General features: G+C 34.3%; 1 protein-coding gene across 2 annotated transcripts in view; it reads left to right on the top strand.

Annotated features, from left to right (window-relative positions):
* The window catches only part of SLC30A9 (solute carrier family 30 member 9), a 28,663-nt gene extending 14,076 nt beyond the window's left edge, over positions 1 to 14,587 (top strand). For both annotated transcript variants that reach the window (XM_084204677.1, XM_084204676.1), the window contains exons 11-18: positions 1,000 to 1,135; positions 1,558 to 1,597; positions 2,039 to 2,110; positions 2,565 to 2,672; positions 3,580 to 3,745; positions 9,148 to 9,277; positions 12,039 to 12,152; positions 13,598 to 14,587. In XM_084204677.1, the coding sequence (XP_084060803.1) occupies positions 1,000 to 1,135; positions 1,558 to 1,597; positions 2,039 to 2,110; positions 2,565 to 2,672; positions 3,580 to 3,745; positions 9,148 to 9,277; positions 12,039 to 12,152; positions 13,598 to 13,642 (811 nt within the window). In that variant the 3' untranslated portion in view covers positions 13,643 to 14,587. The remainder of the gene's footprint in view (positions 1 to 999; positions 1,136 to 1,557; positions 1,598 to 2,038; positions 2,111 to 2,564; positions 2,673 to 3,579; positions 3,746 to 9,147; positions 9,278 to 12,038; positions 12,153 to 13,597) is intronic.
* Positions 14,588 to 18,466: the final 3,879 nt, after the last annotated feature.

Raw genomic sequence — 18,466 nt, forward strand, 5'->3', positions numbered from 1 at the left:
TAATAGTGAGTCACTATTCATGTGAGTCACAGGATTTTTTAAAAAATAAGTTACTATTTGTAATTTTTGTTTTCCACAAAGTGCATTTATGCAAGCTAGTTACTTGTACCATAAGGAGATGTGTTTGACATAAACTGCTCTTTGTTTGTATTTATTTATAGGGATATTACTTGATAAGTTCTTACAAGTTCATGAAAGTTATAAGCTGTACTCTCCATGATATTTTCTTGGTGTTGAGCTGTTTTGCTCCTCATATGTTTGGACAAGTCATTTGTTCTTTAAGAACTGCTTCAAAAATATGTCTAATTTATAGGATTAGTTATGCTTTTTTTCATTGACAGCATCATTAAAATTTGAAAAATTTACATCTTAAATATGTGCAAATAATAATCATATCTCGTTTTTCCCACTTACTCCTTTCCCTTCTTCCTCAATATAGACAAAAGAAGTGCACTGTTTGTAGATAGAGTTAAAACCAAAAAAAGGGATAAACACAAACCTTTAATATTGCTTTAATTCCTCCACTGCACTTAAAAACTGCAAGTGTTGGATGTCTGTAGTTAGCTGAACTACTGAGAAATGTGTAAATTTTATTCCCATTAAATTAGCTTTATGAATTATGTAGACTGGCTGCCCACAAAACTAGAGTCCACATTTAGAAGTAGCATTTCACTAAAATCTTAAAGTGATAGAAATGTTTTTTATTTTAGTTTTTTTTTCAGTTGTAAAATAAAATCCTCAGTCATTGTACAAGAGCTAATACAGCTGTTTAAAAACAAGTTAGAAAAACATTTATGCGTAGTGTTCTTACACGTATTAGATATCCTTTTTTAAGTAGGGTTTTTTTTTCTCCCTTGGATTAGATTGGATTTAGCAGCTTTGTCTTAAATAAATGCCAAGTCATATGATGATAATTTAAGACATATGAAAATTAATGGCATACTCTTGTAGAGATTGTAGAATCTTATATTCCTAAAATAATTCTTTTCTTTCTTCTAGGTATGGTTTCACAAATATGCGCTATATTGCCTCTCTGATTAGCGGAGTAGGCATTTTCATGATGGGTGCAGGACTTTCTTGGTATCATGGGATCATAGGTTTAATCCACCCTCATCCTGTAGAATCTCTTCTCTGGGTAAGCTCATCTTGTTTGGTATTGTATTTAACACCAGTGACTTAAAAAAAAATAGTGGCATAGTCTGAAACTTCCTGAGTTGGTTTGAATCCCAGCACAATTAACTCAAACCATTCTTAATGAAAATGTGTTTGAAGAAAAAAAAAAAATCTTTAAACTGTAGTTGATCCTGCAGCAAAATGAGCTGTTCTCTAAACCCTGCATCTTCCTTTCATATCCCCCCCTCCAAGAGTCCTGCTTTCCTGTTTTGGATTGTATTGCACGATCCAATTATTACTGGCTTCCTTCTGTTTAGGGACAATTACATGACGCTGTGGGTAATGTGGTTCTGGAAGGCTACATTTGGATAGCCTGTGGTGAAGAGATCTGTACAAATACATATATAATATAATATCATATCTGATTCATTTTTTTCCATACAGGCATACTGCATTTTAGCAGGATCATTGGTATCAGAAGGAGGTATGCAGTTTCAAGTTTCTATTTAAGTATTTGTAATCTCTTAAGATTACAGTGTTAGTAATTACAGTAATAATTGATCCTTGCTTAGACAGTGAAGTTTTGAGCTCTGTTGCAAATATTTGTAAACAAACAAAAAGAAATATGTGAAAACTTTTCTTTTTTATATATATCTATATAATAAGAAGTTGAAGAACATATAATTTGGAAAATAGACATGGATTGCCTTTTTGGTATTAAACTATCAATGAATATTAACTGTTCTGATTTGTGTGGGAGACACACTTGTGGAAAAAAAGTAACTATACTTTATTCAAAGTACCAACAATCAGAGCTTTCTTGATGATCTGTTGCTATGATATTATAACAAAAAGCTCCTCTTTTCAAAATGGAAACAAGTCCTTCTGCCTCTAGCAATTTTCAGCAACAACTTTGTTGTTTCAGCCACCCTGCTTGTTGCAATAAATGAAATTCGGAGGAGTGCTCGAGCCAAGGGTCTTTCATTTTATCAATATGGTATGTATCATTATAGCAGTAAGGTGTGTTGTGTTATTTAAAACACAATCTGTTCACTAGTATTTCCATAATGATAGAAACAATTTTCTGCTTTCCCTTTTACCTTTTCCTTTATTGATCTGTTTTCTGTTCTACTAACAAATAACATTTTGCAAATTAGGTGAGAACTGTTGATTTAGGAATGCTATTAAATACTTGACTAAGTGCATATTTTTTTCAGGATAAATGCCCCTTTTAATTTTTCTGATATTTTTGAGAAGCTGCCATAATTGGGCTTGTTCTGTGTATGTATAAATGCTTTTGGAAGTGTGAGCATATGCAAAAATTTAGTTTACACCTATATAATCACATAAATTGTTCTTTTAAATTGCTGTTAGTATAGTTTAAGGGCTATGCATAACCTAGTAAAGCTAAATTTGCAGAGCAATGTAACTTTTTTCTGTTGTGTGTGCAGTTGTGCAGAGTCGTGATCCTAGTACCAATGTGGTGTTACTGGAGGATGCTGCAGCAGTCCTGAGCGTGGCTGTAGCTGCTACCTGTATGGGACTGACTTCTTTAACAGGTAAAATTCTGCACAGAGGCAGGCAGAATGTGTCCCATGATATGGACATAGAGCATTTCGTTTATATTGGTTGACTTAAATATGTCTCTGCTCTTCATTTCTGATACTTCTACTCTGTAAGCAGATTTTTGAGCTGATTTGTCGTACAAACTAAGTTATTTTTTACTAAAGGTAAGATGATCTGTATGCCAAGTAGTTCAAAGTGCATCTTTGCTGCACAGTTAAATTTTCTAAAGAGGGATGATTACTTATTCATCCCTTTTTAAGTATTGATTTTTTAAAGATAATAAATATTGGAATTTTGTTTCCTGTGGCTTCTAATGACTTAATTGCAAGTTTCATTTTTTATATAGAAGGAGTTTTAAAATTTAATTTCTTGTTTCCTTCATCAACTTAAAAACACAGTACTATTTCTATAGCTCCGAACATGCATAAGTGTTTGAAACTTATTAAGTACTATATTCCAGAAACGGTTGATACTTGCAAAGTTTTGAATTACTGATAAAAGAACACTATATTTTGTGCTGCTACCTATATTTCAGTGTATATAACTTTGTGTATAAATTTATGTTTACTAATATAGAAACATATACAGGCAAGAGTTTACTCATTTATTAGTCCTGCAGGAGACAGGAGTGGTCAAGGGGCAGGAGGGACTTAAGACTTTGTTTTGTTCCAGCTTCATCTTGTTCTTCAGTAGGAAGAAATTTCCACTGAATTAAGAGAAGAGAAAAAGTTAAATAAATGATTGACTAAAAAAAAAAGCCACACCAACCAAAAAAATCTCACTAAAAACAAAACCCAGAAAACCCCTCAAAATTATGAACTCTTTTCAGTGTGAAATTAGAATTCTCTGCTATGTTTTAGAAATACTCTGTGAAAAGCTAATTTGCTGTATCTTGTTTAGGAAACCCCTATTATGACAGTGTGGGGTCTCTAGGTGTTGGAACTTTGTTAGGAACTGTGTCAGCATTTCTGATCTACACTAACACTGAAGCCCTGCTGGGACGATCCATCGAGCCTGAACAGCTGCAGCGGCTGACCGAGTTACTGGAGAGTGATCCTGTAGTGAGGTAAGAGCCTTTACAGCTCAGTCTCTGCTATAAACAACAACAAACAAGAAAACAACATTTCATGAGAGAAATCTGGTAAGATTACTTTTAGTGTGGAATCTTCTGTATTGGGATTCTAGAGTCTTGATTATTGCTAACTTCTATTTCTGTGCTAAAAGTTTTAGTAAAAAATACTCGTCCCTCTCAGTTGTTCAACAGCTAAAATAGCATTGCAGATACATTCCAATGTCACATTAATTACAGGAATTGACAATGACCTAATGAGAAAGCCATCACAAACGTAAAACTCTTTTCAAATTCATGAAATGCAAGCGCTTAAATGATACTATTATGTTGCTTGAATAGTTTATTAGCACCTAAGTATTTAAATTCTGTTACTGTTAATATTCAGTGTGTGGAATTCTGTAGCAGTTGGCAGGATGTGCTGCAGTAGTATATGATGCAATGGATTCTTCATGTTACATGCTTATAAATTAACTCATTGCTAATTTCTTCTTCTTAGCAAGTCTGCAATTTGTAGTAAACTTATAGCTCATTGTAATTCTAAATCTTGCTTAAATGCTTTTCAATGAGCTATTTTAGCGTTACCCTATTAACCTTTATTTAGAATTCTTCTTGTTTTCTTTTAGATCTTTATTTAGGAATATATTTCTGTGTAAATCAGCTGAAGTATTGTAGTGCTTTTTTTATTTGTAGTAGTAATTTTTGAGCTGTGGAGGGAAAGACTCCAAGCCCATTAGTTAATAATACCAGAGTACTTGAAAGAAACTAAGTGCTGGCACCATTGCTGTTCTGAGCAAGAAGTCTGGATGACACACCCTTCATTCCAGAAACTAAACAAGAGTCCTATTTGGAATAGAATTCTGTTAGAATTTTCACATCTCAGTAAATTATTTGTGGTGGCCCTGGATTAGTCTGAATGGTGAAGCATGAGTCACCAGTGCTGTGTTAGAGTAGGTGAGTTCACATGACTTCTGTAGTTCTTTTTTCCAAAGTGGACAGGTGGCTTTTGCTTGTCTCAGGCTGAAATAATAAAATTTCTCCTAGGCAAGTACCATTTTCTATTGTATTCCATTTTTTAGGTGGCTCTAACTTCCCAACAGAACAGATTTAGTTAATGTTCTTCTTGCTGTAAACATTTTTTAAAAACAAGAAGTACCCTAATTTTTAAAAAAACATGAATAATAAAAGAAATAAAGACTTGTGAGAAACTGTATTTTTTTTTTTTGAGGTTAGAAGCTGAAACATGTTTAGTTGCTTATCATACTCTCTGTATGCTCTTTGTCTTCAGTTATCTCTTTCTTAGATCCATTATGTTACCAGCTTTGATTCCTTTCAGTGCCCAGTTGGTCTCTGAGTGAGTTCTTACAAAAAACTTGCTATCTCTTGCTTGGGTAATGTATATCTTCTAAGATGACACCTGGTCTTAATCTCAGTTCTCTGCAATGTAAACTTATATTGCCCTTGCTTGTTACTAGGTATAGGTAGGTACGATTTGGAGAAAAAGCTGAAAAAACCCAAACCAATGGCTGAAATAAGGAAAAAAAAAAATGCAGCAGCTGAAATGAGGAAGCCTTTTAACATTAAGTATTTCTTCAAAGGCTTACCTGTATATTTTCTTCAACACAAGCTTTGGACTTCTAGGAATGTGAGCATTTTCTTAAATACTCAATCTCTCACATTTTCTTAAGTGGAGATGTGTTGTACTCTTGCGTATCCTTCTGACACCAAAAGTAAAAGTAAAAGCTCCTGATTACTGGCCTGCCTCTAGTAGTGACTAATATTTGCTTTTTTATTTCAACCTTTCAGGCATTTTAGTTCTCAATGCAATGTTTTTTGCAGTTGCTGCTCCCAGAATATTCCTCCCTTATTCTTTCAGGCATGGTTTGCAATGTTTATTTTCAGATGTGTTTTGCCAAATCAGAAGGAGATCTATTAGGGAATAATTCAGTATTCATCAGAAAGTATTTTAGGTCCAAATTGACAAGGATCCAGGGGCTCTGATATCTACTCCTTCAGCCCCTGTTAGCACCACACTTAAGGTGCTATTCCAGCAGTAGCTTGCCTGAACATTGTGATCCACTGCTAATTATAAAGTATTTGATTATGAGACAACACTAACTGCTGTCCTACTAAAATAAGTCTCTCTGGTGCTGATATTTTTTCCACTAAATCTTGATGCTTTAATTTTTTTTATAAGAGGATTGTTTGACAAGACCTACATTCCCTAAAATCTTAATGACTGGAATTAGTGTTCTCAAGCTAGAATTCTTCTCTCTACCTTTCTAACTATTTTTCCTTCAGTTGTCAGGTGAAGCCATCCTCACTTAAATGGATGGACTTATTTACTCTTCTTAAATTTTGGCACAGTGTTGTTAATTGGCACAGTGGTTTTTGTTTTAATTCTCATCAGTATTGCAAGATGAAAAATTAATTTGCCTTCACAGTTTTATTCTTAGTTTTAGCTCTTGAATATAAGTTGTGGAACCTGTTGGATTAAATTGCATTTTCTTTCATTTAAATATCCAATAAGCTTCTCTGCTCTAAGTAGGGAAATGCTTTGTTGTACCAATATGATCTTGCTTTTTTAGATCAAGAAGAACAATTACTGCATGTTTTTTTCTATTCTGTTTCTGCAGTAATAATTGTTCATTTCTGTCTAGTAGCAAGCTTGTTTCCATGTTATCCTTTTGTTTTGATATACTTCAAAAAACTTGGTTTGTATCACACTCTGTGACTTTTTCTTCTAAAAATCAATCTTCTCCTTTCAGCTTGTTGGACTTCATAATTTCTCTTTTAGGCTCATGGCTCTTTATTTCCCCTTTCTTTTCATTTTTCTTAGTAATTTCTAGTTGTGGCCCATATTTAACTCATGATCCTGAATAGGCTTTCAGAGTTGTTCTCAGCTGGAAAATGATTTGATTTTATTTTTGCTATACAAACATTCAATTCTTAACTCTCATTGACACCTTTGGTGCATAAATCATTCTTATGTTCAGCTTAGCTGAACTGTGGGAGATTAGCCCTTCATAACTGTGAAATAAAATATGTGCTGTGGTAGACTCTGTCCTGATTCTGTTCTTATGGAATTTAATCACAGATTCATAGGCATAAATTATTTTTAGTGACAGTTTCATCTTTAATTTTGCTTCATTGTAACAGCTGTTGTGCTTCTGTTGTGCTGGAAAATCTGTCATTCTGGTTTGAATAAATATCAAAAATATTTCAACCAATTGCTCAAAACGAGTAACTTGATGTTCTCTGACTAATTTTTCATTAATTTGAAATTTACTCTTTTCCCTAGTTAGAGTTGATGGTGTCTACTAAACATCCAGAAACTTCCATAAGCAAGCTTTGTAGCTTAAGATTTAGCATACACATTTGTATTTTTGAATGGTTCGTGATTTTTCTCCTCCTGACTCACTGTCTTATCTTTCCTGGGCAGATTATATGCACAAAGGTAGACTGTTTTCCTTCATATTTATAGAATATGCATAATTTCACTGAATTTTATCAGGCTATGCTTAATGAGAATCTCAAATACCACTTGTTATCTTCTGGCTTAGTTCTGATAGGCACTTGATATGTCTTCAACATTTTTGAATCACATGGCTCCAAATTCTCTGTATTTACCACATCTGTTATCTTAAATACCTTCTTTGGGAAGAGGTAGTTTGATGCCATCTAGTTTGCTCCAATTAATACTGTTTTGATTTGACAACTTCCCACAGAATAGTTGTGTGAATTGGAATGGAGCTGGAAAGTTTTTATTGCTACCAGTAAGCTGTTCTTTCAATCTGCTTAAATTTTTACTAAGATGTATTTTTTGGTGTCTCTATATTTAGTTATGTTCTGTTTCTTTTTTAATATGCTTACCTCTCCTCCACCCTGAGTATTACAGGAAGTATTCTGTAAAAACGTCCTGTGATTATTCATCTTAAAGTTTCTGTCTCATGTTCTATTTTGTTTGCTACTTCTAACAGGAGGAGCTCCTGTTAGAAGGATGCTCCTTCCAACATACATGCCTTCTGCTTTCTTCCTGCACTGCCTGTGAAGTTATTTCTGATTTATAAGCATTCAGGTGCAAAGAAACATTTCTAGTTGGGAAGAGTAAATTTACTTAAGACAAAGAGCATGCTAAATTTACAGATTCTGTGACATTGCACAATTTAGCAAAATAAATGGAGGTAAAGTTTTGTACTTTCCATCAAGTGAGCTGCATTGCTGAATCTAAATCTTGTGTTAGAATTTACCAAATAGTCAAGAATGCATTTTTCTGTTAATAAAACTAAAAGTCTTTGAGATCTTTTATACTTGTTTTACTTTGAAAATGTCAGAAGCAAGAATTTAAAAAATGTGAACCTTTTGTGATTTGTGTCCCGTGTTTTAGTCTCAACTTATTTTTTCTGACCTTGATGGGAAAGTGTAGAAACTTGCTCTGCAGTGTCAATTTTAATTTTTCTTGGCTTTGAAGATAAACTGTTTTGTTAATATAGTTAGGAAAAAAAATCAAGTCTTTTTTTTTGTGTTTGTTTCACTCTTGAAATTTATCACAGTACATCTTGGTCCTGGGTTTGCTTCTTAACCCAGAAAAATTAAGAGCTTGTTGGTTGCTACCTATATTCACATATTAGAATTTGTCCAACAAGCTGGAACATAACTCTGCTACAGAAACCCAGAATTTTTTAAAGGACCAAAGTATAAACATTAGAGCTTTAATGTTCTAGTGTTTATTAGGAGCCTTTAAATATAGATTTTTCAGCATTTAAAAATAGGTGTATCTTGATAGCTGTGGTTAATAGTTCTGAAGGGTCAAAAATGAGATCCAAATACAATATCCATAACTTTTTCTTAAGTCAAATGTATTTTTGAAAACTCTCCAAATGATCATGCCTTTACCAACTTTAGGAAAGGACACTTCTATAATTGCAATGTGTCCTTTCGTTAATTAACGACAGGTTCCTTTCCTCAGAATTGAGGGTACTTAAAGGCTGTTAAATAGTGTCATGTACATGCATGAAAAATTCTCTGCAGTGGAAAATAAGTTGGACTTAAACTTTTAACACAGAATAGGGAAATTCTCACATTTTTAATTGTGGAATTTTTTAAATATACTGTCTGTCTAGCTCTTAACCTGTGATGCTTCTGGTTGTCTGCCTTCTATTGCAGTGATTTATAGATGTGTTGGTGTTGCAGAAACCTGTGGAAGTGATATAACCAGTTAAACATAAATCAGTATTTAATGGAAGTGTAGGTGGGCAAAATGAAGTTATTTTGTCAAAGATTGACCTTTTAAAATTACAGGATCATTTTGTGGTGACAGTATTGTTAACATGAGAAATCAAACTAACTAGTGGTTTGTTCTGTGTTTTACTTTGTCTTTAAAAATGTATGTGTTTCAGAGCAATTCATGATGTTAAAGCCACAGACATGGGAATGAGCAAAGTGAGATTCAAGGCAGAAGTAGACTTTGATGGACGTGTTGTTACTCGGTCTTACCTGGAAAAACAAGATATTGAACAGCTGCTACAAGTATGTAGAAAAAATTGCTTTTATAACCCCCAATATTTGATGCTTACTTTCCAATTTCAAGTACCTCTAAACCCAAAACTTGATAGCAGATGAAGTACATTTCACTTCTTCTTTTGAAGGGTTGCAGATGTTCTTACTTTATATTAGTGTTTTAAATGTACTTGGAGAGGTCTGTGTTATGTGCTGCTGAAGAAGACCCACTTTTGGCCTGAGAAGGAGGAATGCAGGTTTTTTTTTAACTCGTACCCTTGAGATTGGTTTAGGTGGTCAAAGCCAGGTGCTAATAATGCCAAGGTTGAACATTTTCTCCCTGTACTGGCCATTTCATAAAAGTGTTGGAGCCAATAACCCTTGTGTGTCACTTCCACTCTCAATATTCTATGATTCTGTGATTGTTTTGTTAGAAAATACAGATTTGTAAAAAAAACCCAAAAGATGATAACATAATTATTCCAATATGTTTACTGAATTACAAGATCTGCAGTTAAAACTAGAAACTTGTCACCTGCAAATAGGCATCTGTTTTGGCCATTTGCCATTTGCCCTGGGTGTTGGTGATGCAGTGCTGGGCTTTACAGGTCCAGCTGTTTAGACTCAATGTGAAATGTGGATTGCCTGCTTCACATGATTTAGCATTTCAATGACGTTTTAGAATTAACCGTCTTTAGTAAGTCTCAGTCAAGTCAATCTCTGATTTCAGTATAGTTCAGAGTACCTTTTCTTAAGCCCTTTTTTCAAGACAGAACTGTTCTCTGCTGTATTCTATATGGCAGAATTATGAAATATGAAGAAAATAATTATTTATCTAAATTAAAAGGAGAGTTTTAAGTGAGCAAAATGTTTTGACAAGACAATGTTTTTGTTTTCACTGGTACATTTCTTATGTACATTTGTTTGTTTACAAAATTTCTTTTCTACCCTTTCAAAATGAAATACAGATATCTGCATTTTGTCTGTCCATTAAGCATGACCTAGAAGTTATGTTTACTTTTAAAATTTAAATAGCAATTTTTAAAATCATTAAGTCAGTATCCCAGTTTTAAAAACCTGTTAATGTCAAGATAAGAATTAGGTGTCTGTATGTATAGTGCAATATCTGATTTATTCATCTAGAGGACTTCAGTTTAATACATTTTTGAGAGGAAGAGTGCTATCAGCTTTGTACCACTGAGACACTGCAAGTTTGCCTGGTTTTATATTGCCAGTTGCTTTGCTGTTGCAGTTTTTAGTACACAAGTCTTCTTTTCATGGCTTTGTTAGTTTGTTTTCTTTACCTGCTATTCCCTTTGGCAACCACTAGTTCTTACAATACTTCAAGTATTGTTGGGAAAGATCTTCCTGATTGATTCTATGTTGGCAACTGTTTCTTACACAGGTCATTGTTGTTTCACATAGTAACCATGTGTCAGCTATAAATACATCATTGAAGGATGGCTCCTTTCAGTAGGCTTCAGCCATCTGAAGTCAAAGGCAGACAGTGTGCTTGCCTTTTGACCTATACTTTTTCAAATAAGCAGCTCATTCAACTAGCATTGCTGTCAACATTATTCTTTCCCCAGTTGTGAAATATTTGTTGAAATGCTGTCATTTAGATTACCTTGATGTTTTTCTTGTTAGACTTGCTGTGATTGTAGTCATGGATTATTGTGGTTGAGAGATGTTTTAAGCTTGCTCAGTTAGATGGTTCTTTTTCAGTTAGAGTAGTGAGAAGGGAAAAGAAGTTGCTGTCATGCACTTGTATGCACAAGAAGTTGTTTCATAGTTTGTCTTTTTGCAAAAACCTATTTATCCTAAATATACTTCAGCTGAGATAAACTACAGGACAAATGGCTTCCAGACAGGTTGGTGTGAGACCTCTAAGGAAAGCTCGTGACTTTAAACTGAAAGGTGATAGACATAAAGTAGATGGGCACAAGAAAAAACTCTTTACCAGGGTGGTGAGACAGTGGAACAGAAGTTGTGGATGCCCCATCCCTTGAGGTGTTTAGGGCCAGGTTGGTTAGGGCCCTGAGTAACCTGGTATAGTAGAAAGTGTCCCTGCCCATGGCAGTGGGGGAACAACTAGGTGATCTTTAAGGACCTAGGTGATCTTTAAGGACAATGACCCAAACCATTGTATGATTCTATGGCAATACTGTAGTATCTGCTTTGGTGCTGCTGTCTGTGGTTTTTTGGAGGGTGGAGTTTAACATCCTGTCTTCCTTAATCTCATTCTTTGTTTTTTATGCTGTTGGTCTCTTAGTCTGACTTCCTGTCAACTGTCTTCAAGCTTCTGATATTATGGAGGAGTCATATTTACAGCAGTATTTGTCATAATCCTTGTGGACTTTCCAATGGGCAGGTTATGTAATGCCCAGAGAAGACAATGTAATGGAATAGCAAGAATGTAGAAAGTGGAGAAAGAATACACGGGGGTACCCTGCTCTGCCTTGCTGTGAGGAATACCTCAGAAACTTCTAGAAAACGAATGAAAGTCTCTAAACTTATTTGGAAACATAAGGAGGAAATCAATTGAAGATAGAAGGTTTTTTAATAAATGCAGGTGTAATGACAGAGCCAGCTGTTTTCATCAAATAGATGCTACTCTTCTATGTCTTTGAGACACAGGAACAGATGATGTTTTGAGAGTAAATGGCAAAAGCTGAAGTGTTTTGTTTAGGTTTTTTTTCCCTCCCTCTTGAAATATGTCAAGACCCTCTAGAGTGTTATTCCTTTATTTTCTTTTCCTCATCTCAATCTCTTAAATTTAATTTCTTCCTAGGAAATTCAGCAAGTGAAAACCCTTGAAGAATTAGAAGCCTTTATGCTTAAGCATGGTGAGAATATTGTTGACACGCTGGGAGCTGAAGTAGACAGACTTGAGAAGGACCTGAAGGTAAATTTAACTGCTTATTAATGAGTGCCTATTCTGTGATATATTTTAAACAAAATCTCTGCATCTACTTTCTGGGATTTAATTTGTAAATATGAGAGAGGGAAGGAAGTTGATATTACAAATGCAGATTTTCTTACTCTAGTATTATTATCTAAGTTCTGGCCACCAGGAAATCCTTACTTTGCCACTGATCTATTTATTAAATTTCTTGTTCCATTTTTTACCAACATAGAAAAAATTTTCATTCAATAGACCTGAGTGTGTCTTTTTTACTGTATTCTCAGAATGCCAGACTATTTATAGGCTGTTGAATTCTGCTTTGGCTGTAAAAAAGATTTTTTTTTTTTTTAACTGGTTCTTAGAATTGTATCAAATACTTCTGGATGATGGGACTGCTACTCAACATCTTTCACTCTTGTTGAAGCTGTACAGTGTTTATGTTACTTTACAAAAGCCTCTCAGCTGTCTTATCTTTTTTTTTCATTCTGCAATTTAAATATCCTCTGATGCAAGGAAGGGTTGTTCCCATTTTTGATTTTGTAGGTATATTGAGGCTGTCAGTCTTACCTTCCTGGTATGAATTCAGAACTACAAGTATACTGACCCCCAGATAAATGCAGTCCTGCCATGACTGTTCCTTTTGCCCATGAGACACTAATCAAGAGCATGTCTGTCCTTGCTTGTTACATTTCATAAATATTCTAGTTTAAATTTCTATCCCTAGGGTTGTCCTGTTTAAGAATCAAAATATTATTTTTGATTTTAATTGCACCATCTGAATAAGTTCTTCATGCATGGTTTTTGAGGAGCAGGATCATGCCTAAATTTTGTATAACCATGGATACTGCTTTTTGGTATAGGCACATATATAATGATTGTGTTGGTACTGAATATACTTTACTAAATATACTAGTCAGGTTCACATGCTGGATGTCTTTGAAGTCATGACTTTCTCATGGATTGTACAATTCATGTAATGCTGATAACTTATTTCTATAATATCAGTGTTCTGAATCTTTTATAAATAGCTTCAGTGGCAGCAAAATTATTTCAGCAATCTTACCCATTACTCAGGAAAGTATCTGTTAAAACTTTAAGAAAGTGAGATATGTATATATATGTGTAGCTGAACAGTTTTATGTAAAACTCTACTGCCTTGTTAAAATTGAGAGCTCCTCCATACATTATAAAGCATAAGAACTAATTTATCCATGATGTTGAAAAGTGTTTTTCAAATAAAAAGATGACTTAGCCTTCCAAAAATGCCATATAATATGGACAATATTTGTTGAAACTCCTCCTCATTTTAAAATAGTCCCTATGTTATCCCAAAAGGGGATTTGTTATCCAGTTCACAACATCATACCAGAAACACATTACTTGTAGCCATGAGCAAAAAATGTATATGGAAAATTTAAATACATTGTTTTTAAATTTTATTTCAGCAACGAAATCCTGATGTTCGTCATGTGGATTTGGAGATACTGTAGACTTGAACAGGAGAACTCTTCAGGTTGCTGCCCTTGTGGGAAGAAGTGACATAAAGGGCTGCAAAGCTTCTGGGATTGCAGAACCTCAGCACCATACCTCGCTTCCTTTGCTGTAGGCTTCCTGGACTCTTAGCACTGCTTCTGTTTCTGGAAGAGCGCTAGGCTTGCAGACAAAAATTCCCATGGAAAAATCAGTTGCAAAAAGCTACTTGAGTTCAATTCCACAGGAGAGTCTGTCCAAGAATATTTGCTGAGATTCAGAACTTCCAACTTGAGGTTTAGTTAGGCAAATACAGCTGCCTGAAACTATACAACACATGTAGTTTTTCCATTTGAGTCCCTTTGCAGTCTGTTTGCACTTCTTTAGTTTCTTTCAAGATATCATTAAAGGTTCTTGGGAGATATTAAGATTAGACAGGAAGAGTTTGTTCCAGTGGAACCTGCCAACCTTAAATTGTAATATTTCAACTGTGTGATTGTTTCACAGTTTTTCTTTTCTATGAGATAAATTGTTTCATATGGGCACTGGCCTTATCTCAATGACCATGACCTGGAAACCTGCTTTTTGCCACCATTACTACTGCACTTGAGGAAAACAAGGCTTTTTTTTCACCTGAGAGGAGCCAGCTGTATGGGTTTAGCCAGAGTAAATTGAGTTACTGTGAAAAATTGCTGCATACAAATTTTGGTGCACTTCCTCTCTTTAAACTTTGGGTTTTTTTCCCTGCTTTAACACTTGTTTTCTTATTTGTAAGTATCTTCAGATGTGATCTGGGAGATATTTATGGTAGTGCTTATTAAAAGTCACCTGGCATTTTTGGCTTTTTATATTTTAATATACTCTATTGCCAGATATGGTCTTTGCTAGAAGATATGAGAGATGTAGCTGGAATATATAATAGTAAAAAATGATCTATTTATAATTAAACAAATGAATACATTGTATTTTTAATTTATTTGCCTTTAGATATTACCACTTCCTCTGAATTTTTGTATAACTTGACCTTGCTTGTTTGGGAAAGTAGAGTAATTCTATCAGTGGTCCTCAACAATCCAGAGATAGAGATAAGTGATTAGTTTATAACTTGGAAATGTGAAATTCTAGAACTGTGTACAATTGTCTCAAGGCTTTCTGCAGTAGGTACTCAAGTTGTACCAGATTCTTTGAGACCCAGTTTATTAATAAGGACATGGGTATTGAACATGCAAGTTGAAATATAAGTGAAATAACCGTATTTAAGTAGTATGAGGAAAAGTCTTTATGCACTTTAATGTAAAATAAGATTTGCTCATGGGTGACAGGTGGTAATAAAACCATCCTAGTAACTCAGTTGCTGAGTAATGGCTGAATTGCTGAAAGAAGATATGTTGATATGAAACAAAAGTCTTCAAAAATCAATTTAAGATTATATTATTAGCATTGCAGCAAATAATTGTGGAGACCAATGTGTACATATTTGACTAAAAGCATTTTAGAATATTTTTTTCATACCAGGTGTCACTTTACCAGTGAACAATGAGAGTTTAAAATAACATGCCTTTTTGACAACTGCAAAGCACTTTGCATGCTGCTCATTTTAAGTAGAAAAACATTCCAGAGTTAAGTTACAGATGGGGCTTCACATACAGTAATTGTGGGTGAAAGGATCTTCTTGGTACCCTTTTCCATAATCCCTCTTCACTGGTGGCTTCTTTATAGCATATTACCTTATTATGGCTAATTCAAAAGAAGGCTTACTTTATCTGGTTTTCTTCTATTGCAAAACTAGTTAGTATATTTAAGCCTGATGATTTAAAATGCAGTTTAAAGGTAATTTGAAAGTCTCCCATATCAAATAAATAAGGCATATTTTTAGTACGTTATAAATAATTTACCTTTCTCCTTGCCCTTCTATGTAAAATTCATCTCATCTCAGTGTGCACTCTCCTGGTATTAGTCTTATTCATGAAGAGCGCTGGAATCTGGTAACGCGTAACCTGTTTTCTTCTCCCTGGAATATTGATATGCATTTTGAATTTGAATAAACACATTAATAAACCAGATATTTCAGAAATCAAAAACCTGAAGAGAAGTAAAACTGAGAAAATGTTCTTCCTGCAGAGGTTAGTGAAGACAGCCAATGTGATCCGAGTGGTTTGCATGCTGGAGTTACTGATGAATGAGTAGTGTCAGTGTGCAGGGCAGAACTTTCCCTGCAAGGTTAGTAAATGTTATGTCATTAGCAAAGTGTTCCTGTATCATTTTCAAGAGGAGGTATGAGCTTATATTCTGACATCTGCTCCAAAAGCCTATTAAAATGTTTTTTTTTATTCATTGGAGATGTAATTAATCTGAATTCTGATCTTAGTTTCCTTATTGAGTCAGAAGAATACCCATTCACACCTTTTCTTTATATTCCAAGAGAGAATTGAGTTCCTTGTCTCCTAGTTTGCTGATTATAGCATCCCAGTGTGTTAGATTCAAGATGCCAGGACTTGAGTGGTATTGGGTACATTACTGTTGATCAGTCTGAGGACCCAGTTCATTTTTTAAAGTGACCTGGATGGTGATGTACTACAAAAAGGCAGGCAGACTGGTTTTGGCAGTACCTTGGAAGTTTACATGTCATGCAGTTGGATGGAAGTACTGATTCATTGAGCCTGCCAGGTTCGAAAAGAATGGTAATTCCAAGCTGTTACATTTTAATTTATACAGTAAAATTCACAATTTGTTTTTAACAGATATGACATTTTACTGCTTTTTTTCCTTTAACTCTCTTTACAGTCAAAACTTTGAGGTAATGTGGGTCCACTACTTAGTTTACTTTTATTTTAATGTTTTTGAGGAAAATAATTAGCTAATAAACGTACATGTGTGGAGGAGTGAATTTATCACAAATGCAATTACAAAATGGTTTTTTTTACAAATTTTAAGGACAATAAGTGAGGATTTACCTAACAATAAAGTTATATTCTAGGATTTTTTTCAATTAAGGTGTGGTGTTTTAAAATAATTTATTCTGTAGACTGGCCTTGCAGGTTCTATTTTTTTCAAATTTTGTTCAAAGTATGGCTGCCCTCTCTGCTTTGTGGAAGATTTCTTACATGCTATGCAGTGACTTATAATTCTGTAAAACTTCCAGTGTTTTAAAAACTTGTCTTAGTGTTCCAATATACTGAATGATCTTAATGTACTTGAAGTCCAAGTTGACTGGATACTAGTAATACATTTTTCTGTAGATTTTTTTTTCTGTAAAGGATAAAATTTTGAAGTGATTGTCTTTTCCCCCAGCAATGAATTCAAGTCTAAATTGTCTCCATTATACACTGGAATTAAGTACTTGATGTGGTGTCCCTTTCCCCCTCCCCTTTTAAAGCATTTATGAAGGATACAGTGCAAGCAGTGAACACCCCAGTGGATTACTGTACTACAGGGGATGTCTGGTGGCTTGTGTTCTGGTCCAGAAGTAGAGGAGGGAACACATTTTTTTAAGGACAAGTTTGCATTCTTTATTCCTTGTGACTCATCCTTGAACTGAAGGCTTTTTCGACTATTTTTTTCCTTCCTTGAATTCCCACACAGATTTTATTGGGGTTTTTTTAAGTGACTCTTACTTTTTGAGGAAGAAGCTATTATGAATATCTTATGTTTTTAAAAGCAGGGCTGAATTCTACGCTTGGTCTGTGAATATTGTACTGTACTTCTTGTTCATTAATAGTTAAGAATAGTGATTACTGCTTTGAGAGCTACAAACCACATTAGCCAAAACCAAGTTTTCTGATCCTGCCAGATTCTTTTTCATCTGTGTCTGGAGACTCATTTGTTGAGAGATTTCTACTTCTCCCTCTTTGATAAAAGGAGAGTACAGGAATGTTTTCAGGTATGTTTTGTCTAGGTTATACATTGATTGCAGTCCCATGTCCTCTTTATTTGTAATAATTTTAGCTGGGTTTTTTTTCTGTAACAGAAAAAAAATATGCATTATAGAAGTATCTCTGATAGTGATGAGTACATCCAATACAGTTTTCATGCAAAGAGTTTTCATGCCCTTGTCTATTCAAAGTGTGGCAATTTTGGAAAATTGCCAATGAAGTAATCCTTTTTCTAAACTTGACTTAGATGTTTTCCTCAGAGAGGAAACCAGAGCGCCATATTGTTTGAGTTGAAAAAAAAAGTGTTTCATTTGTTCTTGAGGCATTTTGGCATGGTAGAACAATTGATGAATGTTGACTCCTGTACAAAACCTGCCCTTCTGTGCATACCTAACGGCTTACAGAAATGAATATAAAATGATAGTGTGCTTTTTTCCTTCTAGCTTAAGTATTGTGCTGCTTTTATTCTTATTGTTGTCTCTGAATAGAGAGTACCACTAACATCTCTCTTGCAGTTTACGTGCATAATGTAAATGAGAAGTTGAGATGTATCAAAAATATTTTTTTTAGTAGAGGGTTTGCATAGCTTAAGTAATTTTTCCTTTCTTGTTAGTGAGACACAAATCATTAAAATCAAAAGTAGACTGTATTACGTTAAAAAAAAGAAACAGGAATCCAGGCTCTAAAGCACAATAGTTCAATTTTTGAAATGTATGTCCTTTGAGGAAAATAAAACAGAAGCTGTAAGTGGATGTATGGTCTATAGAAGCTGCAGTCAGTCAGGCTTTGCTGAGGCAAAAGAAATTAAACTAAAAGTATATGATTAAAAGAAAAGAATCCAAGGAAGGAAAAGACCCAAGATGTTGAGCACCTGGAAATAGGAAAGGATGAAAATCATCTAAAAAGCTTGTCCAGAAATAAGAAATAATGATTGGAGAAGAAAAGAACAGTAAGAAATTATATTTTATTAGA

The sequence above is a fragment of the Fringilla coelebs genome, assembly GCF_963513975.1.
Source record: "Fringilla coelebs genome assembly, chromosome: 4".
NCBI classification, from domain to species: domain Eukaryota; kingdom Metazoa; phylum Chordata; class Aves; order Passeriformes; family Fringillidae; genus Fringilla; species Fringilla coelebs.